We start from the raw sequence: 21091 nt of genomic DNA, 5'->3' as shown, positions 1-21091 counted from the left end.
CCCAGTTCTCCTCACCTTTCCGCCAATAATTTATTTCAACTCGTAGGATCACCTTGGTAGATGATCTAACGGATAAGACTTATCTTCTCCGATCATCCCGACCTTCGCGTCCTCGTTTGTTACGCTCCCGCAGAGATGTTCTATGTTTCTGCCGTCGTGAGATTTTTCCCTGTCGCCGCAGGCGATTGGTAAGCCCCTCTTTTAAACCGTCGTCTTTTCGATCTCTCAGTCGCACTGGACATTTTTCTTAATCGTTTTGGGAAGTAATAGTTTTTTTTTTTTTTTTATCATGCTTGTGGGAATCTTTTCTCTGAGCTATTTAGGTATTGGGGACTGCTTGTTTACTTCATTGTGCGGTCTTTTCCACTGCTCTCTGATATCTAGCTAGGATTGTTTACTTATCCTAAAAAATTTCTCTTCGACTCTTTCCTTGGTTGAATGGGTAAAGCTCGTAGGTTTACTGTAAATGCATGGTGTTTGTAAAGTTTTTTTTCTGTTTCTGTTCTTTGTCCTCTGTTCACACAAATCAGTCCTGCTCAAGTTGAAGCTCGTTTTTGGTTTCCTTCTTCTCGTTGACTGCCTATATCTCTTGTTTCCAGGTTTCTTGTTTTCATTAACTGGCATTCCTACTTCCTTCTTGACTAAAACAGTGTGATTTTCGACCTAAAGAGTGATGCTTGATAGTTTTTACTATACCAGCATATTTGATGCAAAACTAATGAGTTATACAGTCAATGAAAGTTCCTTTACACCCGAAACTAGAAAACATTGAGGCTTAATCTGAAGTGAGTCTGTTTCCTCGTGTTTCCTGTTGTATTTATTTTTTTCTGAATTCCTATTCGAAAATCTTTGAGCCTCGCAGTAGTGAGTACTGGGTAAAGTGTTCTACTGGTTGAAGAGCCATGTGTTGAGAGAAAGAAACCTTATGAGTTAATGGGTTAAACAAGTGAAACATCTATGTGTCGAAGGGTTAATCTGCATTGTTAGAGAGCCATTTGGCTGTAAAATCATACATTATTTAAAAGAAAATGAAAGGCTTCGTTTATATGTTTTGAGAATACAATGGAAAGACGTTTTAGTGAGGATATTTCAAAACAGAGAAATTTCTTTCTCTTTGTCACGTATTTTCTGTGTAGTGTTGAGCATTTATCAGAACATATGAGATTGTCTTTACTCTTTTACTAATTGGCATGCTAATACTGTGTTTTTTTTCTTTACAATGGTTTTTAGACAGTGTACAGTCGTGATTGCTGAAAACCAAGTAAGCTAAGGACTAAGTTCTTTTGTTTTCATTGCCTTGATTCATTTTGTTGTTTGTTTGCTTGGTGCTTTAAATTTTTTAATTTATATGGAGGCTTTTCATCAGTTCTTTTTTTCCCTCTCATAGATTGATATTCTCTATTTATTTTTCATCCAGCATTTCTTCTTCTTTTTTAAATGATAAAGAAGTTCACATAGTGAAAGGAAAAGTTATTCGCTTATTTAGTCATTTTTGCAATTTGAGGGCAAAGTTTATTGGTGAGAATGACAAGATAGTTTGCAGACTTCCTTTCTTGGATGGATTATCAAACTCAGATCCTGTTATACTTACAGAGGAAAATGGTTGGTTGACAAATTTGTGAAAAATTGTTTAGGGGGCTATAATTTCTTCATGAGAGTGATCTTCAGAATTATTTTTCTCTTCCTGTGTAATGAACAATCCCTTTGTATTTACACATATTTGATATACATTTCCTGTTTGTTTCCTTTATTTCTTATATTTTTTAACAGGTAACTGTTTATTTTGTGTATTTTCTAGTTGACACGTGCTTATTGATCTTAAATAGATCTCATCTGAAGTTTTACTGGTTGCAGGTTCTCCTTCACTAGCAGTCTCTATTGAAATCTTTACAGAAAGCCTAGTCAAACTTTGCCTTTAGTGCCATGTCTCATGTTTCTATTGACGATGGGTTCCCAGCGAACCAACTCTTTAATCAAGGCTACTCCTACACCTATGATGATGTTATCTTCCTCCCTCACTACATAGATTTCCCAACTGATGCTGTGAATCTCTCCACTAAGCTGACCAAAAATATCAACCTCTCTATACCAATAGTGTCTTCCCCTATGGACACTGTGACAGAATCTGCAATGGCTGTCAGCATGGCCTCCCTAGGGGGTATTGGGATTGTCCACTACAACAACACTGCAGCTGAACAAGCAGCAGTCATCAAGTCTGCCAAGTCCCGACGCATTCCATTTGTATCCGATCTCACTTTTAAGACTCCCTCTGATTCAGTCAGTTCCATCTCTGAATTCAACTCTTCTCCCTACATTCTTGTCACCTCCACTGGTACCTCCAAATCAAAACTTCTTGGGTTTATCTCAAAATCTCAATGGGAAGCATTGTCTGACAAGGATTCATCAGTGTCATCATATATGAAAGCAATTCCCTGCTCTCTGCCTTCAAATTATGATTTTGAGCATGTTGCTGTGGCTTTGGCTGAGAAAAATGTGGAATTTATTGCATTAATTTCTGCTGGTGAAGAGGTTGTTGATATTGCTTCTCAAGAAGATGTGGAGAGGATTAGGGCATTTCCTAAATTTGGAATCCCAACTGTGGGGGCAGATGGGAAGTTCATGGTGGGGGCTTCCATGGGCACTAGGGAGCAGGATAAGGAACGGTTGGAACATTTGTTGAAGGAGGGGGTGAATGTTGTGATACTGGATAGTTCACAGGGGAATTCTATTTATCAGATAGACATGATTAAGTATATGAAGAGGACATACCCTAAATTAGATGTGATTGGAGGTAATGTGGTAACAGCTTATCAGGCAGAGAATCTGATTAAAGCAGGTGTTGATGGGTTGAGAGTAGGGATGGGTTCTGGATCTATTTGTACAACACAGGAGGTTTGTGCTGTAGGCAGAGGACAGGTATTATTTCCCTGCACTTTTTAAAGTGTTTTGGTAGTTGCCTGATAAATTTGATTTGTGTGGATATGGATTTGTTGATTTTGTTGTTCAATTTGAGTATCTATTTATCACTTTTTTACTTGGTTTAAATAGTTCGTTTTTTAAATAAAGGGATTGATGGTTTTTCCATTTTAAAGCCCTGCACTTGCTTGGATACTTTTGTATTACTTAAAAAATAATACTTGGTTGAAGTTTTCGGTGGAAGCTTCTCTACTGATGAAGATCTACTTTTATCGCTATGCCACTTGTATGTAACGTACAACTATTAAAATGTTCTGAAACGTTCAGGCCACAGCAGTTTACAAGGTTGCTTCTGTTGCGGATCAACATGGCGTGCCGGTGATTGCCGATGGTGGAATTGCAAATTCTGGACATATTGTTAAATCTCTGGTGTTAGGCGCATCTGCTGTGATGATGGGGAGTTTCTTAGCTGGTAGTCATGAGGCTCCTGGGGTTTATATGTATCAGGTATGTTTGCTGAAATGTGAAGTCATGTATTATTTGGTGATTAGTGTATTAATTTGCTCTTGAATATGAGGAATTTTCAGTTAGTGTTAAGAGAAATATTAGAAGATACGTGTGCTTTTGTGTTTTCTCTTCAACCATTATTTACTCTTTGTTCATCTCAGAGATTCAGATCCCTACTTCGAGGCATTGGTTCCAGTTTGTTGTTTTGTGATGTACATATGTGAAACTTTTTTGGCTCATCCATTGTCGTGTTCACAGTTTATCTTTTCTTTTTCTTTTTTTTTTTTTTTGGGAAGCATTTCTCTGTGGAACTTCGTTGGGGTAGAATTCATTAGTTACATCAGATGTCCTCAGGTCTTACTAGCTATTTTCTATGACATGTGCTTTAGATTTGTTTTTGTTTTTTTTTTTTTTTTTTGAGGAAAAAAAAAAACATAATGCTCATAAAGCTTTTATCATTAATATGGTCTTCATAATGCTCATCAAGTTGAGTCCGACCACCTGGTTGTGATCATCATCAATGTCAATACTATGGTTTTTATTTACATAGATTTTTTCACTCTTCTATGAATTTTACTAATCTAATCGGTTGTTTTTCTCTTTTGCTGCTGTCTTGAACCCGATTGTCTCTGTTTTCTGTATAAGTGATTTTTGGGATATAATTCCTGTAATTTCTTTAGATTATTTTATATCCTTCACCCATTTTATATCTTGATCTTTGTAACTCTTGCTTTGCCAGGGTGACCGCAAGGTGAAAAAGTACAGAGGCATGGGCTCCCTCGAAGCCATGACTAAAGGGAGTGATGCTCGATATTTAGGGGATAAATCTAAGTTAAAGGTTGCTCAGGGGGTCGTTGGGGCTGTAGCCGATAAAGGCTCAGTTTTGAAGTTCATACCCTACACCATGCAAGCTGTCAAACAGGGATTCCAGGATCTTGGTGCATCTACATTGCAGACTGCACATGATCTTTTAAGATCTGAAGTTCTAAGACTAGAAGTAAGCTTTCATCTCTTACCACCAATGCCAATAGGATTTTGCCATTCTTGTGAGTATGATTTTTATTTTCTTCTCTAGCACTCTCTCATTTCAAGTGTTTTGTCACACTACCTAGTCGTAAGTCTAGACTATTATCTTGCACATTAACCATTTACGTTTAAAAGATTATTCTTCTGAATTCCAGATACACCATCATAAATTCTCCCAACGTGAACTCAAAAACTGTACTTATCATATAGTTGTTTAAGCTTAATTCCTTTCATTTTCAGTTTGGTGCTCATCCTTGGTGACTGATGACAAGGGAGAAGTTTTCAGTCTAGAACAACTCACGAAATCAAATGATGTGAATTACTTCATCATCCTCTGATCCAGTAAATCAAATGATCCTTAGGATAGAACGGCTGATGCCACTTCCATATACTTGACAGCAAATTTTAATGAAGATTGTAAATTATTTTCTATACGTTTGAGTTGCCTATGCTTTGGGTTGTGGATCTGCTTCTGAAAACGTTTTTCTGTGCATTCATGTGTTCTCCATCTTTATGTTTTACAGGTACGAACAGGAGCTGCACAGGTTGAGGGTGGCATTCATAACCTACTTATGTATGAGAAGAAACCCTTTTGAGGCTACGTGCTATTACGATCAGCTATTTATCCCCCGCAGCTGAGATCCAGGTCCTCTGTTAAGGATCCCAACACAAAAGGGGATTGATGTTGTATTTCATATATTTTTGTTTTTTTCTCTTTCTTCAGGTGATAGATGACATTTCAGCGACCCTTTTGTCCTCTAATTTCATGTTTCTGTTCTTATATCCACTCTGTTACAGCATCTATTTGCTGGGATATTAGATAATTTGATTGTTTAAGTTACTTTCACCTCACTGTTCGAAGAGGGCAAGTGATAGCAGAACTCTTGCTTGCCATTTATCTCTTCTTATAGGACCTGTTTGAGGAGAAACCAAGGTTCATCAGTGATTGCTGCGTCATCTTAAAGCCCCTGAACGTGGCAGCACTTTAACAATCTTTTCATTATGACGTTGAAAAAAAATTCCAAAAGTGGAAGAGCCAAGTCATCGGGATATACTTTTCGTCTTTGTTGGACATTTGGTTGCATTGGTTTTTATGTAATCAACAAAACAAACAAACAAACAAAACATCGCTCCCCCACGCGTCCATGTGAACGCTTGTCCTCATTGTCAAAAAAAAAGAACGACCCTTCAACCAGCAGAACCTACTCCTATAAATTTCGATGGTCATTCGGGGCGAGGATCTCGTGGGCGTAGCTGCGGGTATTCTTGTTTCCAGTAGCTAGAAAGAGCGACTGACGAAGAAGAACGCGAGCAGGAGAGATGGCTTCCTCTATCTTGAGCTCTATCTTTGGCTCTGGGTCTGCAGAACCAGCTGCTAAAATCACTTCAATCTTCATATATCCCATCAAATCATGTAGAGCAATCTCCGTTCCTCAGGCATGCATCTCTTCTACAGGTAATTATCAATACGAGTTTTCTATCTCCTATGCGTGTTCCTGTTGCAGAAAGGATTACCCTCTCAAATTACTTGTGCTTGTTTGAGAAATTCAATGTTTAGTACGATAATTTGATCTTGGGAATTTAATTGTTTGACTTTTTTGCTGCTGTGGATATACGTTTTACCTGCTGTGAGCTTACTGAGTTGCTTCCACTACTAACATAAAAAAACGAAGCTGTTGACCCAAGACTTGACTTCTACAGTGTTGAGCCTGTTCGTCTAATTATTCTTTTTGTTTGACAAATTTCTGTTGCTGGAGAGCCTAATCCCGCGTGCATGATGTATCTCTTGAAGGAACAATCCTTAGGTGAAATTTGTGAATCTACTATTTTCTGCGACCGTGGAATGTTTCATTCATCCGAACATGCTACAGTATTGCTTCTAGTTTTTAGTCAAACCCCAGTTTTTCTTTGTTGAGAATTATATCCTTATCAGTTCCAATTCGGACAATTGCTTCTGGTCAGAAAATCTAAGGTAAATAGCGTCACCCAAATTTTCTTTTATGCAAAAAAATTATAGTTTTAATCTGCCGGACTGTAGGTCCAAACAACCAGCTAGTCTTTTATTTTTTGTTCTGTCAAATTTCAGTATTGGCAGCAGTTCTTTGGTGATCTGAATATGCAGTGTAGAACTGAAGGAGAGAATTCATGAGAACAGCCAGTTGACGCTGTTTCTATGTTGTGGGATCTTGAAAGTTGCTCAAGAAAGACTGCACAAGATGTTGCAAATCATTGACACTTGAAATGTTTTATCAATTAAAGGGTTTGCTTTGCTTCTGTGTGCAAACTTAACTCTTGTGTTTCCATGCGCAGGATTTCAATGGGATAGGCAATGGTTGGTGGTAAATTCCAAAGGGAGGGCATACACCCAAAGAGTTGAACCAAAGCTTGCTTTAGTTAGTGTTAACCTACCAAAGGAGGCTTTTACTGAGGATTGGGCACCCACAGATGTTTCATATTTAGGTATTAATACAGTGCTATTACTTAAAAATATACTTTATCCAGGGTGTTTATTCATACCTAAATTATGCATTGCATTTGTTGAGTAGCACAGAGTTGTTTGGTTGAAATTTTGACAGATTGTTGCTATAATGACATTGTTCTTTTTATCTCTGTGTAGAATTAACGGCTCCAGGAATGGATATTCTAAAAGTTCCTTTGGGTGGTACTCATGAAAAGATTGATGGAGTTTCTTGTTGGGAATGGTCTGGATCTGCATTGGATGAGGGAGCTAATGCAGCCGAATGGTTTTCAACTTATCTTGGGAAGCCTAGTCGTTTAGTCCGTTTTAATGCAGGTAGACACATATGTCAACATATACATTTCTGATGACTATGCTAACTATTTCTTCTGTTGAAAAAAAAAATGAGGAGTTGATAATATCTGATGTTGGGAAAGCACTGACAAGAACTCGTGTTTAGAGAGCACATATATTGTAGGTAACAAACTGATCTCATGTATGCTTTTACCATGCAGCATCAGAAACTAGGACTGTGGATCCAAATTATGCTCAGGGATACAGAACTATGTTTTCTGATGAATACCCATTCATGATGATATCTCAGGTCTGTCAGTTCTTGAAACATTGTATAACATATGTGAACTGAAGTGCTGGAACACCTTTGGTGACTAGTTCTGTTTTTTCTTCTCAGGGATCACTTGATGCATTGAATGAGTTCCTCTCAGAACCCTTACCTATTAACCGCTTCCGACCCAAGTTTGTATCTCAGACTAAAATCAAATGCACAAAAGATGAAATGCATCGCATCCATTGCTTGTTTGTTTTTTTCCCCAAAATGACTAAACCACATCCTTTTGGTCAACTTGGAAAAAATCTGTTCCTCTGATTTTTCGTGTCAATGGATTCCACCAGTCAGTTTTTAATGTATTGTGAAACCCTCTGTTTACCTTGTTTCCATTAAATACTTTCAGCATTCTTATTGACGGTTGTGAGCCATTTTCGGAGGATTTGTGGACTGTTATGAACATAAACAACTTAACATTTCATGGAGTGAAGTTATGCTCACGTTGTAAGGTAAATTTTACCACCCATTCATTCTTACATGAATAAATGCTCTCAATGGACTACTGTGTAATTTTGTTTATGTTGTTAATAGGTACCCACTATCAATCAAGAAAATGGAGTTCCGGGATCAGAGCCAACAGAAACACTCGTGAAGTTCAGGTCAGACAAAATCTTACGGCCGAGCAAAAAACAGGGTGGAAAGGTGAGACTCCCCAAAGCAAATGCTACCGTACTCTCTCCTTGACCGTGCATCTAACCAAACTATTGAATAATACAGGTTTACTTTGGACAGAATTTAGTCTGCAAGGAATCACTCTCTTCAAGGAAAGGGAAGGTTGTCAAAGTGGGTGATCCTGTTTATGTTCTCAAGAAGGTCTCATCTTCAGAAGAAGCAGCAGCTTGATCTTTGTCGGATTTCTCCTGAATGAATAATAAAAAAAAAAACTCAAGCGCAGTGATGTAGTTATATATCAAGTTCTAATGACTGGACCCTCTTCAATAATTTCCACTACTTGAAGATTTCTCTTCACTTTTAATAGCTGAACTGCGCATCTCATCTCCAAGCACATCCATTAACAAAGAATCCTCCAACGTACTTGCTGAGTGCTTACCCTTTTCATTTCCATTACTGCATTTTCTTTAGAAAAAAGATATTCAGCACTTGTTTGATTCCCCTGCACTAAGATTGAATGAGGCGTCCCCCGATACCTTTGTCTCTTCTGGAATCCCTACCAACCACCAGAAATGCAGAAAAGGAACGCAACAGCGTTCAAACCTGCAAAGATCATGCCCCGTTGTCGGTTTCTCAAAAGAAATTAAATGGTGATTAACTTGAGGTCCAGATCGATGGAAACTCCAGCACAACCAGATAAGCCATTGTTGGAAGATGAAAAGAAAGATTCTTGATGAGATCCACTGAAAGGATGGGACCGACATAACTGAAGTTGTGAAACAATATTCAAATTCTAACTCAGGGCGTGACTTTGATGAGTGACGACAGGGTGTTGTCTGCACTCTGAAAGAATCAAGGAATTGACTGGGGAGAATTGTATATGGGCTGGGTTTATTCAGCTTCAAATTGGAAACTCTTCATTCTGCTTCATGTTCACAGTATCTTTTTAGACAAATCTGATCATCGAATATAAAAGCTAATCTTTAAGAAAAAGAGAATCATTGGTGAGATTACTCTACAAATTAAAGCTGCAATCTTATTAGGTCTCGTAGTAGGATATTAAAAATCGATAAGAGATGTTTCTTCGGATGTCTGAAGGTGGTACGAGTGGCCATGTATTATGTAGCTCCAATTTAGCAAGAATCCTCAAATTTAGCTATGTCCATATGTAACTGCCATTGAATCAAGGCTGCTTTTGCTCTCCGAAGAATGCATGTCTCCGTGTCAAACGGGGTTAGAATCAGAAGACTCGGCCACCCGGCATTTCTGTCAGTTTCTTCTTTGTCATTCTGTACTTCTTTTCCCGTTTGTCAATTTCTGTACTTCTTTTCCCTGTTTGTCAATTTCTGTCAGTTTCTTCTTTGTCATTCTGTACTTCTTTTCCCGTTTGGACTCATCAGAGCATTCGAAGCAGTCTCCCTGTCGTCATGATTTTCACCCACGGGAATCAAAACCCAAAACACCCGGGAATGCTAAACTCTCAGGTTGGTTCTTTTTCCTCTGTTGGCTTGTCAGCCAGTTTTGCTGATGGGTTTGTGTTCTTGGTTTTTATTTCTCTTTCAGTCTCTCTCGAAATCATCTTCTATCTCTTTTGCTTTTGATGGTAGTTGCTAAATAGAAGTATTTGATTCTGAAACTTGCTTTCTTGTTCGTGTTGCTTATATTACTTGTCCATTTGGATTCCCTTACAACTTGATGTCTAAAGTAGTGAATGTCGACCTGGGTTTTTCTTATTTAGTTTGGGAAAGTTTTATGGGAGACGGAGTTTGCGAAGTTTAGCTTTTTACTCATAACCAGTCCTTTTAAGTTCAATCCTGCTTCTGCCAGAGCTTCTTCATGTTTTCAACGATTCTACTGGTAACCCTCTTTTTTTCCTGCATCATTTTAAAGTTCAGCTAGAAGTTACCTTTTTTATCACTTTTTTTCTGTAGCATGCGTAATCCTTGATTTATCTTTTTGGTAGTTGCATGATCGGAACCCTGTTTTCTGATCGATGCTGGCAATACTCATTCGTAAAAACTTCACGAATATGAAATAATCCCAGCAATCGGTGCTGTGTACAGCCCTTACTCTTTCAAATGAGGCACCATGATGAGAGCACGAAATGCATGTCTTGCAATGAATTGTAAATTCAAATGGCTTACTTTCTATAAAAATTTTTACTTTATACCCGCTGCTGCTGTTCTAAGCCACCTTAATGATGCCAAAGGCTTGGCTTACTTACACTCAGTATTAGACAATCTGAGGATGCTAGTAACCTACTGTAGATCCCACCAATATTTCTCTTTCCGTCATAGCATGTAAAAGTGCATCTGCTGCACCTTTTTTGACTCTGCTAAATCTTGGGTAATATGCTTCCAGTGCCAACTTCTTATTCAGTGGAGTAATATACAAAACTATGTATGGGTGATAGCCTGGAGAAGATGGGAATTACTCGACACTTTAGGAATGAAGTAAGAAGTGTTTTGGATAGAGCATACAGGCAATAATGTTTTATTATCAGGTTTTGAGTCAATTGAGGCCCATTTTATTGTCAAATACATGAATCGCAGAGGTGATGTGTTTACTCCCATCCTATTGTTTCAATCAGGATGGAGTTGTGGACGACTTTAGGATGGCAAAAGTCCCATCCATCAAATTCAGCATTCCATTTTCGAGGACATAGTGAATACTTTGTGTTACAATCACTTCCATTTAATGACTACCAATAGCAAACTGGAATGAAGGATGCACATTTCAAAATCAAGACCCCTACCTATTGGCATGATATCAGGTGGCTCCGTAGAAAATAAATTGTCTTCAACCATATGAACAGGGTTACATATCATAAGCACCACTTTCCCAGGTAAAGATTCACAGTACAAACTAAAACCTAAAGATCATAAATGGTACAAAACAATAATTGACATAAGTAGGAAGTAGAGAGATACTTGGTCCACTACTAATGCTTCACAAGCTAGATGATGAATCATTTTCTTTTTCTTAGCTAATTTCTTAGCTAGACTATGGAACTTGAACATGTTATCAAACAACCTGTTTTCCTTCACTTTTTCTCCTTTGTCCACATAATTTCAAAGAAAATCCATGTTTTTCTGCAATCTTCTGATTAAAGGAATAACCTTCAATTACTACTGCATCATTTCAATTGATCTGTAAAATTAAAATGCCCAAATCATACGCCTATCAGTCTTGCAGCTGGAGAGCTGGATGAGTTTTTGGAGGATTGCTGCAGTCTATGCATGAGACTCTGATTGCATAATAACTATTATTTGTAAGCTGACACTTTTGGACAAATAAAATAATGGTGTATTGGCCCTCAAACAGATGCTGGCTTGAGAATGATGGAGAGATCCATTTGGACAGTTCAACATGTGCCATAGCATTTCGACTTCGACACTTGAATGGATATGACCTATCTTCTGGCACTGTGTGCCCACCATGATATATTTTCCTGTTTTTATATCTCATTGTTTTTGTGTATAATGGAGCTTCAACCTTTGCTTTAGATTCTTTAACTCAATTTGCAGAAGAAAAACTTTTCTTCAACTCATTGGTACAAGTACAGTTCTAGAGTTGTATTAGGCTTCACAGATTATGATTTTCTGAAACAGGAATTGTCTAAGGATGAGAAGCATGTGGAAAATCGGCACAAGAGAACTGTTCAAGAGGTAATTGTTGAGACCCCAATAAACTTATATCTCCATCTGGGCCATATGCAAGATGAGATATTCACCTGGACTGTTTTGAGGTGGATATTGTTCTAAAATTTCCTTACTGTGCCAATTTACATCGTTTGGAGAACAAGAGATATATTGAAAGGTGCAGTTTAGATGACTTTCGGGTCCTTAAAACAGTGTAATGGTAGGAGCTCATTAATTTTCTTGAGAAAAAGAAAAAAGTTCCTTCAGTGGAAGTGTCTGTGTACGCTTTCTGATTTCGATAAGGTAGTCATACTAGAACCTCTTCTAATTTTCAGGCTCCAGAGTAGCAGTAACAGGGATATGTTAGACTTAGCAATAGAGGGTTTTAACATCTGCCAGTCCATTCACTGTCAGGAACTGAAATATCTTGTGCACATAGTATATGTCAAAAAATATGTGCTGGGAAATGAATTGCAGGAATAACTGCTCATATTGTTTTCTGCGAACAGGTGGGACAGAGAAACTTGATTGGATCTGCTACAGTATCCAATGCAGAAGCTGACTTACTGTTTTTTCACAGCAGCAGCTCTTGCAGATAGGATGGAAATTTGGCCAGAAATTGCTGTTCTGAACAAGTCAAGATTATTTTTTTTGCACTTTACAATTCAATAAATGAGATTGGTTCGAAGACATTTGCTTGTCAAGGGCAAAGTGTGACCCATCACCCATCATAGTATTCCTGTTGTGATAAGGGAATGACATGAATTTTGTTTTCATTGCAGTGGCGTTGTTTGCTTATGTCTATGATGAGAGCGGCTGACTGGGTGAGGAACAAGTCTTTTCCCACAATGGAAGAATATATAAACAATGGTTATATATCATTTGCATTGGGACCCATCATTCTCCCTGCGCTCTATTTTGTTGGGCAAAGCTTTCAGAAGAGATTGTCAGGGACCCAGAGTACTACATTGTATTCAAGCTTACTAGCACATGAAGCCATCTTCTCAATGACATTAATGGATTTGAGGTATATCTCTCAATTAACTAAGTTTGAACAAGTGAGCTTTGAGCTGTGGAAGATAATGCCAGACTAGCAACAAACACTCGTGTTCAAAATAGACTAGAGAAAGATTGAGAGAGAGAGAGAAGGGAAGATTCTTCTTTCTTTTTGTAACTAGATTCTTCTTCAACTTTAGATCTTAGAAATTCATGCAGAAAACTTTTCCATTTAAAAGTTCAAATTGTAATAGTTGATGTGATGTGAACTCTTTCAACTCCATCAAGCTGGTTGCTGAATGTATTTGAAGAGACTCTAGCAAAGAAGTGAGAAACCCAGCCTACTCGGTGGGTCTCTGTATTCCATTCATTGATTAATCAAGCAATAATTGTTCTTGTTGTTCATTTTACAGCAGAAAAAAAGTATGGCAGGAAAGTTGAAGTGTGACATTGCGCATTGATCATGGGGTCACAGAGAAAGAAGTTGTGAGAAACTTGAGGAGAATGATCAACATAAACCGAGGAGAGCATCCAAGAGCGGTGGTGCAGAGGGAGGGAAGTGTGGTCCCTATAACTTGCAAGGATTTGTTTTTGGAATATGAACAAGATATTACATCTCTTCTGCATGAGAAATAATGGGTTTTCATTACCAAGTGAGATGGTTAGTGCCATTAAAGCGGTCATTCATGAACCAATCAGTCTACCACTCAGTTCAGAAAATGTGAAGAAGCAGATTTAAGACATCAACAATATTCAATATAAAAATTGGATACATCTGTTGCATTGTGGTTGTCAGCAGTGCCCTTTTTTTCTGATTTTGATGCCATTAACTTGGAATAATAGAAGATTAAGAAAGGAAAAGAACCAGCGACCATGGATAATCTCATGTATGACCCGGAGATTGTCAAGTTGCACAGAATTCAAAAAATCAGTGCATGGTCATGATCTTGGTAATAGCAATAAAATGAAGACTCCTTTCTAAATGTATAATTCTTCTTTACAGAAGAACTAATTTCATGCAGGGAAAAATTTTCATGAGTAAATGTTGTTTAAGCACTCAAAAGTCAATGAAGGTGAATCATCATGACCCAAAATGTGAACCAGGTCAATACAACTTCTGGTCTGGGTCTGGTCTTCCCTAGGTTGCTTCACTCTCAGCTTTCTAGGCGCATAAAGGAACAAGACAAGTAGTTTATCATGTTAGCATCTCCCATATGCCAACATTTCCCTTTCATTCCTCCATCACCTTCCATTGAGCTCCAACACTTCTCCTTTGCCATTATGTACCTGATATGTGCCCCTCACTCTTCCTTTACTACCCACAACCTTCCTCTCACTTTCTTATTCCACAGAACCTACTTCCCTCGCAGCCTTAAGCTCCTACTGTCTTCCTCTTCTTCATTTCATATGACACCCTTTGTGGCTCCTGCCGTTAACCCCTCCCCTTCAGAACATGGCAGCAGCAGTGGCAGCGCCGGTGGCGACTCGCTGGACTTTGACGTGATTGTGATCCTGGCAGCCATGTTATGTGCTCTTGTTTGTGCTTTGGGTCTCAACTCCGTGCTTCAGTGTGTGATCCGGTGCACAAGGCGCATGGTCACCGAGCCGATTGAGTGGGTTCAATCTCTAAGAGAGAACGTAGGCCTCAAGTAGGAAGATGTTTGGGGTCTGCCAGTTGCTACTTACAGCACATCTTCTTCTCCGGCCACCCCCACTTCCTGCTGTGCCATCTGCCTTGCAGACTTTTCTGACGGGGACAGGGTACGTGTGATGCCCATGTGTCACCATCGATTCCACATGCCATGCATTGATACATGGCTCCTCGCCCACTCCTCCTGCCCTACCTGCCGGCAACGGATCTCTTCTCATAACTTCTGTAGGCCTGTTGGTTCACCACCGGAGATTGCAATATCTCATTAAATTTCTGCTAGAACCATGTATTTATGTCTGTGTGAGTGTGTCATTCTCCTCTTGCTTCAGATGGATCATCAACTCTAGCCTAAACCTTGCAATATCCCATTGAATTTCTGGTAGAAACTGTGTATTTATGTCTGTGGGAGTGTGTCATTCTCCTCTTGCTTCAGATGGATCATCAACTCTAACCGAAACCTTGGAATATCCCATTGAATTTCTGCTAGAAGCCGTATATTATGTCTATGTGAGTGAGTCATTCTCCTCCTGCTTCAGTTGGATTATCAACTCTAGCGTAAACCCTTCAATATCCCATTTAATTTCTGGTAGAAACTGTGTATTTATGTCTGTCTGAGTGTGTCATTCTCCTCTTGCTTCAGGTTGATCATCAACTCTAGCCTAAACTTGTTCAAGAATTGCTATCAACTTGCTATTTCTCCCTCTCATCTTTTTAAAAGTTTTGCCTCATTTATGAGCTCTATTCTTTCACTATATATAATCATTTAAATCCAAATCCTGAGTTTTCTCTTCATCAAACCATCTCAGCACTCGGCCACTTTGGATTCTGCTTGGCTTTGTACTAGTAGTTGCAGAATGCCTTCAAAAGAAGAGTAGTGGACAGCAAAAGTGATGTGAGGAGAAATAAGGCATCTACATGGGTCTTCATCACCCTTCTCAATGAAGACGAAGACAGTTCACTTTGATTGCAGCTTGAAATGCTTGGACTCTACAAAAGGACATGAAGTAGACACCCAACTTCTAACCTTGCAATCAAAGCTTTCTTGAATTCAAATTGGAGCCATAACATTATGGTGGAAGCAAAGTTAAGAAAAGTTAGCTCAAGATACTCTCAATTATTTATGCTGTCTCCCTCTTTGATATATGCAATCGGCAGTTTGTTTTCTTTCTCATTCTTTTATTCCTTCTTTCTAGTAAAAACTTAATGGCTGTCTTTTTTTCATTTGGTGATGGTTAGTAAGCTAGTTTAGATAATGAGAGCTTTTCTAATATGGGGCCTGATTGGCTCATTCTCACCCTTCAAGCTCTATACTTCTTGGCTGATCCAATACGATTGTTCAGACGAATCCGTCTCTCTCGATCTAAAAAATTTAATCAAAAATATAGTTGGAATCATGTATTGTACTCAGTATGGAAGCTTTACAAAGTTCAAGTTACATAGAATGATATGCGTATAAAAGTGGACTCAAATCAAGCTTTTATAAAAGCAAAGCCATGAGGGGTGGGGGTTTTCATTATGTTGTCCATGAATAACTTAAAAGTGGAACAGGGTGCCCCCTCATTTAAGCCTCTAATACAAAAAATGTTTTCTTTCTAGTTGAATCTTAAATGTTTTGATTAGAGATTGAATTCTAGCTTTTTTTTCTCTACACACCAGGTGCTCTAATCAGGAAACCTGTTTGGAATTGTAATGAGCAGCATACTCAGTAAACCCAACTTCGATCAGGCGTAAGGACTTTCATGGCAAAGCGAAGAGCTAAAACAACCAGTTAAGAAACAGATAACAAATGGAAATGATACTGAGAGGAACAGAAGATAGAAAATAAATTACATGATTTCAGTAACCGTGAAGGCATGTAATCTTCCTCTTTTTGCTGATGAGGAAAATGAGCCGAGTGTTTCAATTGTTCCAGACATGCGTCACTTTTAACGTTTCAAATGAAGCTGGTATGTTGATGCTGAAGAAATTTATGCTTTTTGAGGCCCTTCAGAAAGGACAGGATCTCACTAGAATTATGTCTACTTGTGCAGTTGAAACTGCTTTCTTGCCAGCTGCAAGATCACATATCCCAGAAGTAGAAAAATCATGTTGACCAGCAGACGTAGAAAAGTTGTCTCCGCCATTCTTTCTCCATAAAAAAACCCAGCAACGCATTTGGGCTTATGAGCTGACGCAAAGTTTCTTCTAAGCAGATACTAAAAGTTTACAATGCATTACAGAAGAATCGCGTTTGAACAGTATCTATGCTGCGAGAGCAATTGACTCCAAAAATGGGAATTCCACTTACTTCAGACTGGTACAATTAACTGCAAAGAATCCAACTTAAGACTTTTAAGAAATTACTATCATGCTACCAAAGCAAAGAACTTCAAACAAACAAATCATCATATCTTTTACTATTTTCTCAGTTTTGTCACTAAAGTGTTTTACTTAAAGAGACCATTCGCTCACTCGTAGCTGAAGACTCACATATTACATGGAGAAACAACACCCGAAGCAAGGCTCACAAAAGGTTCTACTTCTTGACTTCACAAGCACCATAGCACTCTTCTTCCTCTTCTTCCTCTTCTTCTTCCTCCTCCTCATAATCAAATTCTTCTTCTTCTGAGTCTTCCTCAAAGAAACCGATGAGACCTTTCGAGTTCTGCTTCCTCAAGCGCTCCTGAATTCTGTCCCTAATGGCAGTTCCCTGAAGCAAAAAAGCATATCAGAAAAAAAGGTTACTTCAGCATGCTTATCAGAAAAAATAAACAAAAATGAAGAGACTCCTAAAGTGATGAAGTTACCATTAAATGGCAACCCTCTTCAAACTTCTCGAGGAAACCAGCAACCCAGCGATCAGCATTCTCCACCCAATCATCACGAAGCATGCCAGCAGTTTTGGCCACAGTTTGTAACTGAAATGAGCCCACACAGCATGTTTAACATGACAATTATATATTTGGGTTTTCCATGAATCTGTAAACAGCTTCACCCTCCATACCTTCTCTTGTTGTTCCTTCACCTTGTCACGCAGTTTCTTCAAACCCATGTTCACTCTCAACTTCTTCTCCTGACAACAAGAAAACACAGACGACAAAGAATCAGCTCTGGACAATAGGTTGTCATGTACAACATAAACAAAACCAGTCGAGTTTTTCAAAGCAAAAGAAAAAAAAAATGATGCAGAATTGGCACTATCCTAACAAAGAATGTTCACTGAAGCTCCCAAAGCCAGACACTAAGGGCAAATGAGACCCACAAACTCATGGATGTAGGAGCCTGTAATATCAACAAATGAGAAAATTTACCAACTGGACTTAATTAACTTAGTATCTGGTCTCGTAACAGATCAAGTCATTCACCAGATGACCACAGCCATCTCCCAGTCAAGGATCTCTAAAACTGTAGATCTTTGTTGCTGGGTAGACAACATATATGCAGAAAATGACAGAGAACAAATCATCTCAGGTATGTAATACCAATACTCAAATAAAATTCCAGTTAAATTCATCATATATAAAGCAACTACAGTAAAAAAGTTTCAGTTTATGATCATTTATAGTACCTTCACATAGCTGACACCAAGTTCCTTGCGAGTATATCCTCGATCCAAGTTACGGATCACATACTGGTTATAATCTTTAAGGATTCGCATAATAATATCTGATGTTGATATTCCATCTGTGCGCTTAGTTTCCTTAAACTTCCCAATGGACTTAACCTGCAGTAAAATTCTTTCATGATGGGTATGCAAAATAAAAGGAAACAAGCAACTCCGCATGCTGTGGAACCAACCAAACCAATTAGTGGAACTTACAAATTCGTAGACATCCTTGCCTGCGCCACTTGCATCAGCATACCTATGAACATTAAACAGAGACAAGAATATTCAGGTTCTCATCAGATGAGAGAACAGCAAAAATGAGTTTCCAGAAGCAGAATCCAGGTCACAAGGTGCTAATTAATGAGCAAGGATCTGCTATAAATACATATTTCAATAGTTGTATTCGGGATAATTGACCTTACGGAAGAGAGTCGTGAGCAACATAGTCAATCTCGTGCTTGTCAATAAATTCCTGAGTAAGAACCCATGGGGCATCAGGAATGACTTCATCAACCCACCTGGAACAAAAAGATAAGCATGTTTAGAAGCAAAGATATTCAGACAGTCATCAAACATGACATACCAAAAACATCAACTATAACTTTCTCTACAGTGTATCCCAATTATCAGATACACAGAAAACCTCAACTATACCATCCCTGCAATATATCCCAATTTTGGCCAAAACATATACCAAAACAGAAAACAACAGAAAAAAAAATAATAAAACGAACAGATGGTCAGAAGGGACAGAATCCACATCAAACAGTACGTCGTTCATTTGAAAAAACAAATATGCTGCACGCTGTCCCATACATGAGTCATGGGGAACCAACTCCCTGAACAGTATTAGCAGATAAGCCTCAAACAAGGAAACAAGGAAATTAGAAAATGTAAGATTTTCTATGCATAATCCAAAACTTACTCATCACTTTCAAAATGGAAATATAATCACTCAAAAGTCTTAAAAATAAAAAGAAAAAGATCAAGGTGTAGTACAATACTTGCAGTGTCGAAGAGATTCATAGCGTTCAGACTCGGTCATGACAGTCTTCCCTTTATACATGTGGGTGACTTCATCATTGCAGCAACCAACAAGAAGATACGTATTTGGGAACCTAAAACGCGTCAAGCATAATTGCAGTATTAGCTTAACAGAGTGCTGAAAAGGGCATCTGACAAACATAGGCACATCGATCTCCGAGTAGTTGCCAAGAGCACAAAATAGGAGCACAAACAGAAAGAAAAAAGTCCACGATAAGTGGCAATCACAAAACCAAGACACGGAAACCAGGAAATACTTAGAGATCAAGAAGCTAACAGACAACCATTCTCACCTATCTAAAAGTAAAAAAAAAAAAGGATACTGAAAAGTATTAATACAAAAAAAAATGATAGTAATAAAAAAGATAAAATGGACTCCGATCCATGGAAAGTACTGAAACCGGAACTCCAGAAATCTGTAAATGAAGACAAACAAAAAAAAAAAAAAAAACTGCAAAACTCCTAACAAGGACTGCAACCTCACACCATGCATCAAACCGAAGTCTCGAGCTGCAACGATTACCAACAAAAGGAAAAGAATCCCTTGAAAAATAAAAGGAACCAACAAATACCCACTTCTTTTTTGAGAGGAACAAATACCCACTTCTGCAAATCCAAAACAAAAAAATCGTAACAAAATTAAGAGAAGGAAAAAAGACCATACAGCTTTTTGGCCTGCTCGAGAGATCGCGCATGACCGAAATGGAAGAGATCGTATATTCCATCGGCGTACACGCGGACGGGAGCCGAATTGCCCTCGCCCTCGAGAATCTTGTTCTCCATGGACAATTCTCCCTCACGCAGCGCCTCACCTGCAATTCACCCTTCCCCCCCACGAAGAAAAGAAAGTCGGTTTTTTTCACCAGTCAGACCTCTCTCCTCCTTTGGACGGCTTTCACGCGTCCATATGATGGCGAGATTCCAGAGGCTCTGCATTGGTTTATGAACCGCGAATGTACCGTGAGACCCTTGAGGGTGAGACGAGTTTTAGAATATTTTGACCGGTCGAGGACCACATGTGAACATGGTCACATGAGAGTGCACATTAGGCACAGTAAACCCATCTTGCTAATGTGAGGTATTTTCATGTAATTTAATTTAGACTATTGTGATTTGTCTTTTTAACTCTAAGCATTCCCAAATTTTAAAATGCATAATAAATAAATAATAAGTGCCCTTCAATTGCACTGATGAAAGGATCCCTTACCCTCTCTTCTGGTCTAGTAAAACCGACATTGAACAACGATGAGGGTAGAGGTTCCTCTCCTCTTTTTAGGGGGTTAGTCAACTTGAAGTCCGAGATGAAGATCAATTGCATTATGCCCTTCATCAATTGAAGTCGTTAGTAGAGCGCAAATGATATTTTATCTTGATGTTGGGGATGAAGCAGTCCTTCATCTCCACGTTATAAAAAAATTCAAGTGGTTTCCGACCCTTTTTGGCATTCATCCAGATGAAGGACGCGCGGGGTTCGAACCCACGACATTTTTTCCCCTCTCTCTCCTCGCACCCCCCTCTCTCGCGCGTCCTCATTTTCATTTTTCCCTCCCTCTCTCCCGCACCCCCTCTCTCGTCTCCCTACACCCCCGACGTCTCTGCTCCCTCTCTTCTCTTAGACTCTCCTCTCTGGCCTCCTTCTCTGCTCCCTCTCGTTTCCGGCCTCCATCTCTCGGTCTTCTCTCAGACTCGTCCTCTCTCTCGCACCCCCTCTCTTGTCTCCGTGCCTTCCTCTCTTCTCTCAAACTCGCTCTCCGTTTCTCTCTTTCACTTCTCCCTCTCTCTTATCCCTCTCGACCTCCCTTTTTTCTCTCTCTTCTCCCTCTCTTCTCCCTTTCAGCCTCCCACTCCCTTCTCTCTCTCGCTATTCTCCTTTCCCCCAAAATACCTTTCGATTTTGTTTGATTTCCCCATTTCAATTTCGATTTTCCCATTTTGATTTCGATTTTCCCATTTACTCTATTGTATTAGTGATTTAATAGTGGTAATTAAATTATTGTTAACTCAAACACTTGGTTTAATTATCTCGTTT

General features: G+C 38.8%; 3 protein-coding genes across 3 annotated transcripts; 2 read left to right on the top strand and 1 right to left on the bottom strand.

Moving 5' to 3' along the window:
* On the top strand, positions 1–5296 carry LOC137953089 (inosine-5'-monophosphate dehydrogenase 2-like). The gene is made up of 5 exons (XM_068800300.1): positions 1–188; positions 1855–2916; positions 3244–3423; positions 4163–4420; positions 4974–5296. Exons 2-5 carry the CDS (start codon positions 1924–1926, stop codon positions 5043–5045), a joined length of 1503 nt encoding a protein of 500 aa, XP_068656401.1. The 5' UTR covers positions 1–188; positions 1855–1923; the 3' UTR covers positions 5046–5296.
* A 324-nt stretch (positions 5297–5620) lies between these two features.
* Positions 5621–8535, top strand: LOC137953507 (uncharacterized). The gene is made up of 8 exons (XM_068800932.1): positions 5621–5905; positions 6760–6909; positions 7067–7243; positions 7423–7511; positions 7599–7663; positions 7879–7981; positions 8064–8174; positions 8250–8535. Exons 1-8 carry the CDS (start codon positions 5770–5772, stop codon positions 8373–8375), a joined length of 957 nt encoding a protein of 318 aa, XP_068657033.1. The 5' UTR covers positions 5621–5769; the 3' UTR covers positions 8376–8535.
* Positions 8536–16799: 8264 nt separating this feature from the next.
* Positions 16800–19953, bottom strand: LOC137953727 (choline-phosphate cytidylyltransferase 2). The gene is made up of 8 exons (XM_068801215.1): positions 19727–19953; positions 19023–19136; positions 18441–18536; positions 18232–18274; positions 17980–18135; positions 17416–17484; positions 17219–17329; positions 16800–17121 (listed from the first exon to the last, which is right to left on the bottom strand). The coding sequence occupies exons 1-8, from the start codon at positions 19843–19845 to the stop codon at positions 16948–16950; spliced, it is 882 nt and encodes a 293-aa protein (XP_068657316.1). The 5' UTR covers positions 19846–19953; the 3' UTR covers positions 16800–16947.
* Between the last annotated feature and the right edge of the window lie 1138 nt (positions 19954–21091).

Source organism: Aristolochia californica, unplaced genomic scaffold, assembly GCF_029961685.1.
Source record: "Aristolochia californica isolate CCGP_79_NKW_82.1479 unplaced genomic scaffold, dmAriCali1.0.hap1 SCAF_16, whole genome shotgun sequence".
Taxonomy (NCBI): Eukaryota; Viridiplantae; Streptophyta; class Magnoliopsida; order Piperales; family Aristolochiaceae; genus Aristolochia; species Aristolochia californica.
The sequence above is the reverse complement of the archived record's forward strand: the minus strand, read 5'-3'. Positions and strand labels throughout refer to the sequence as shown.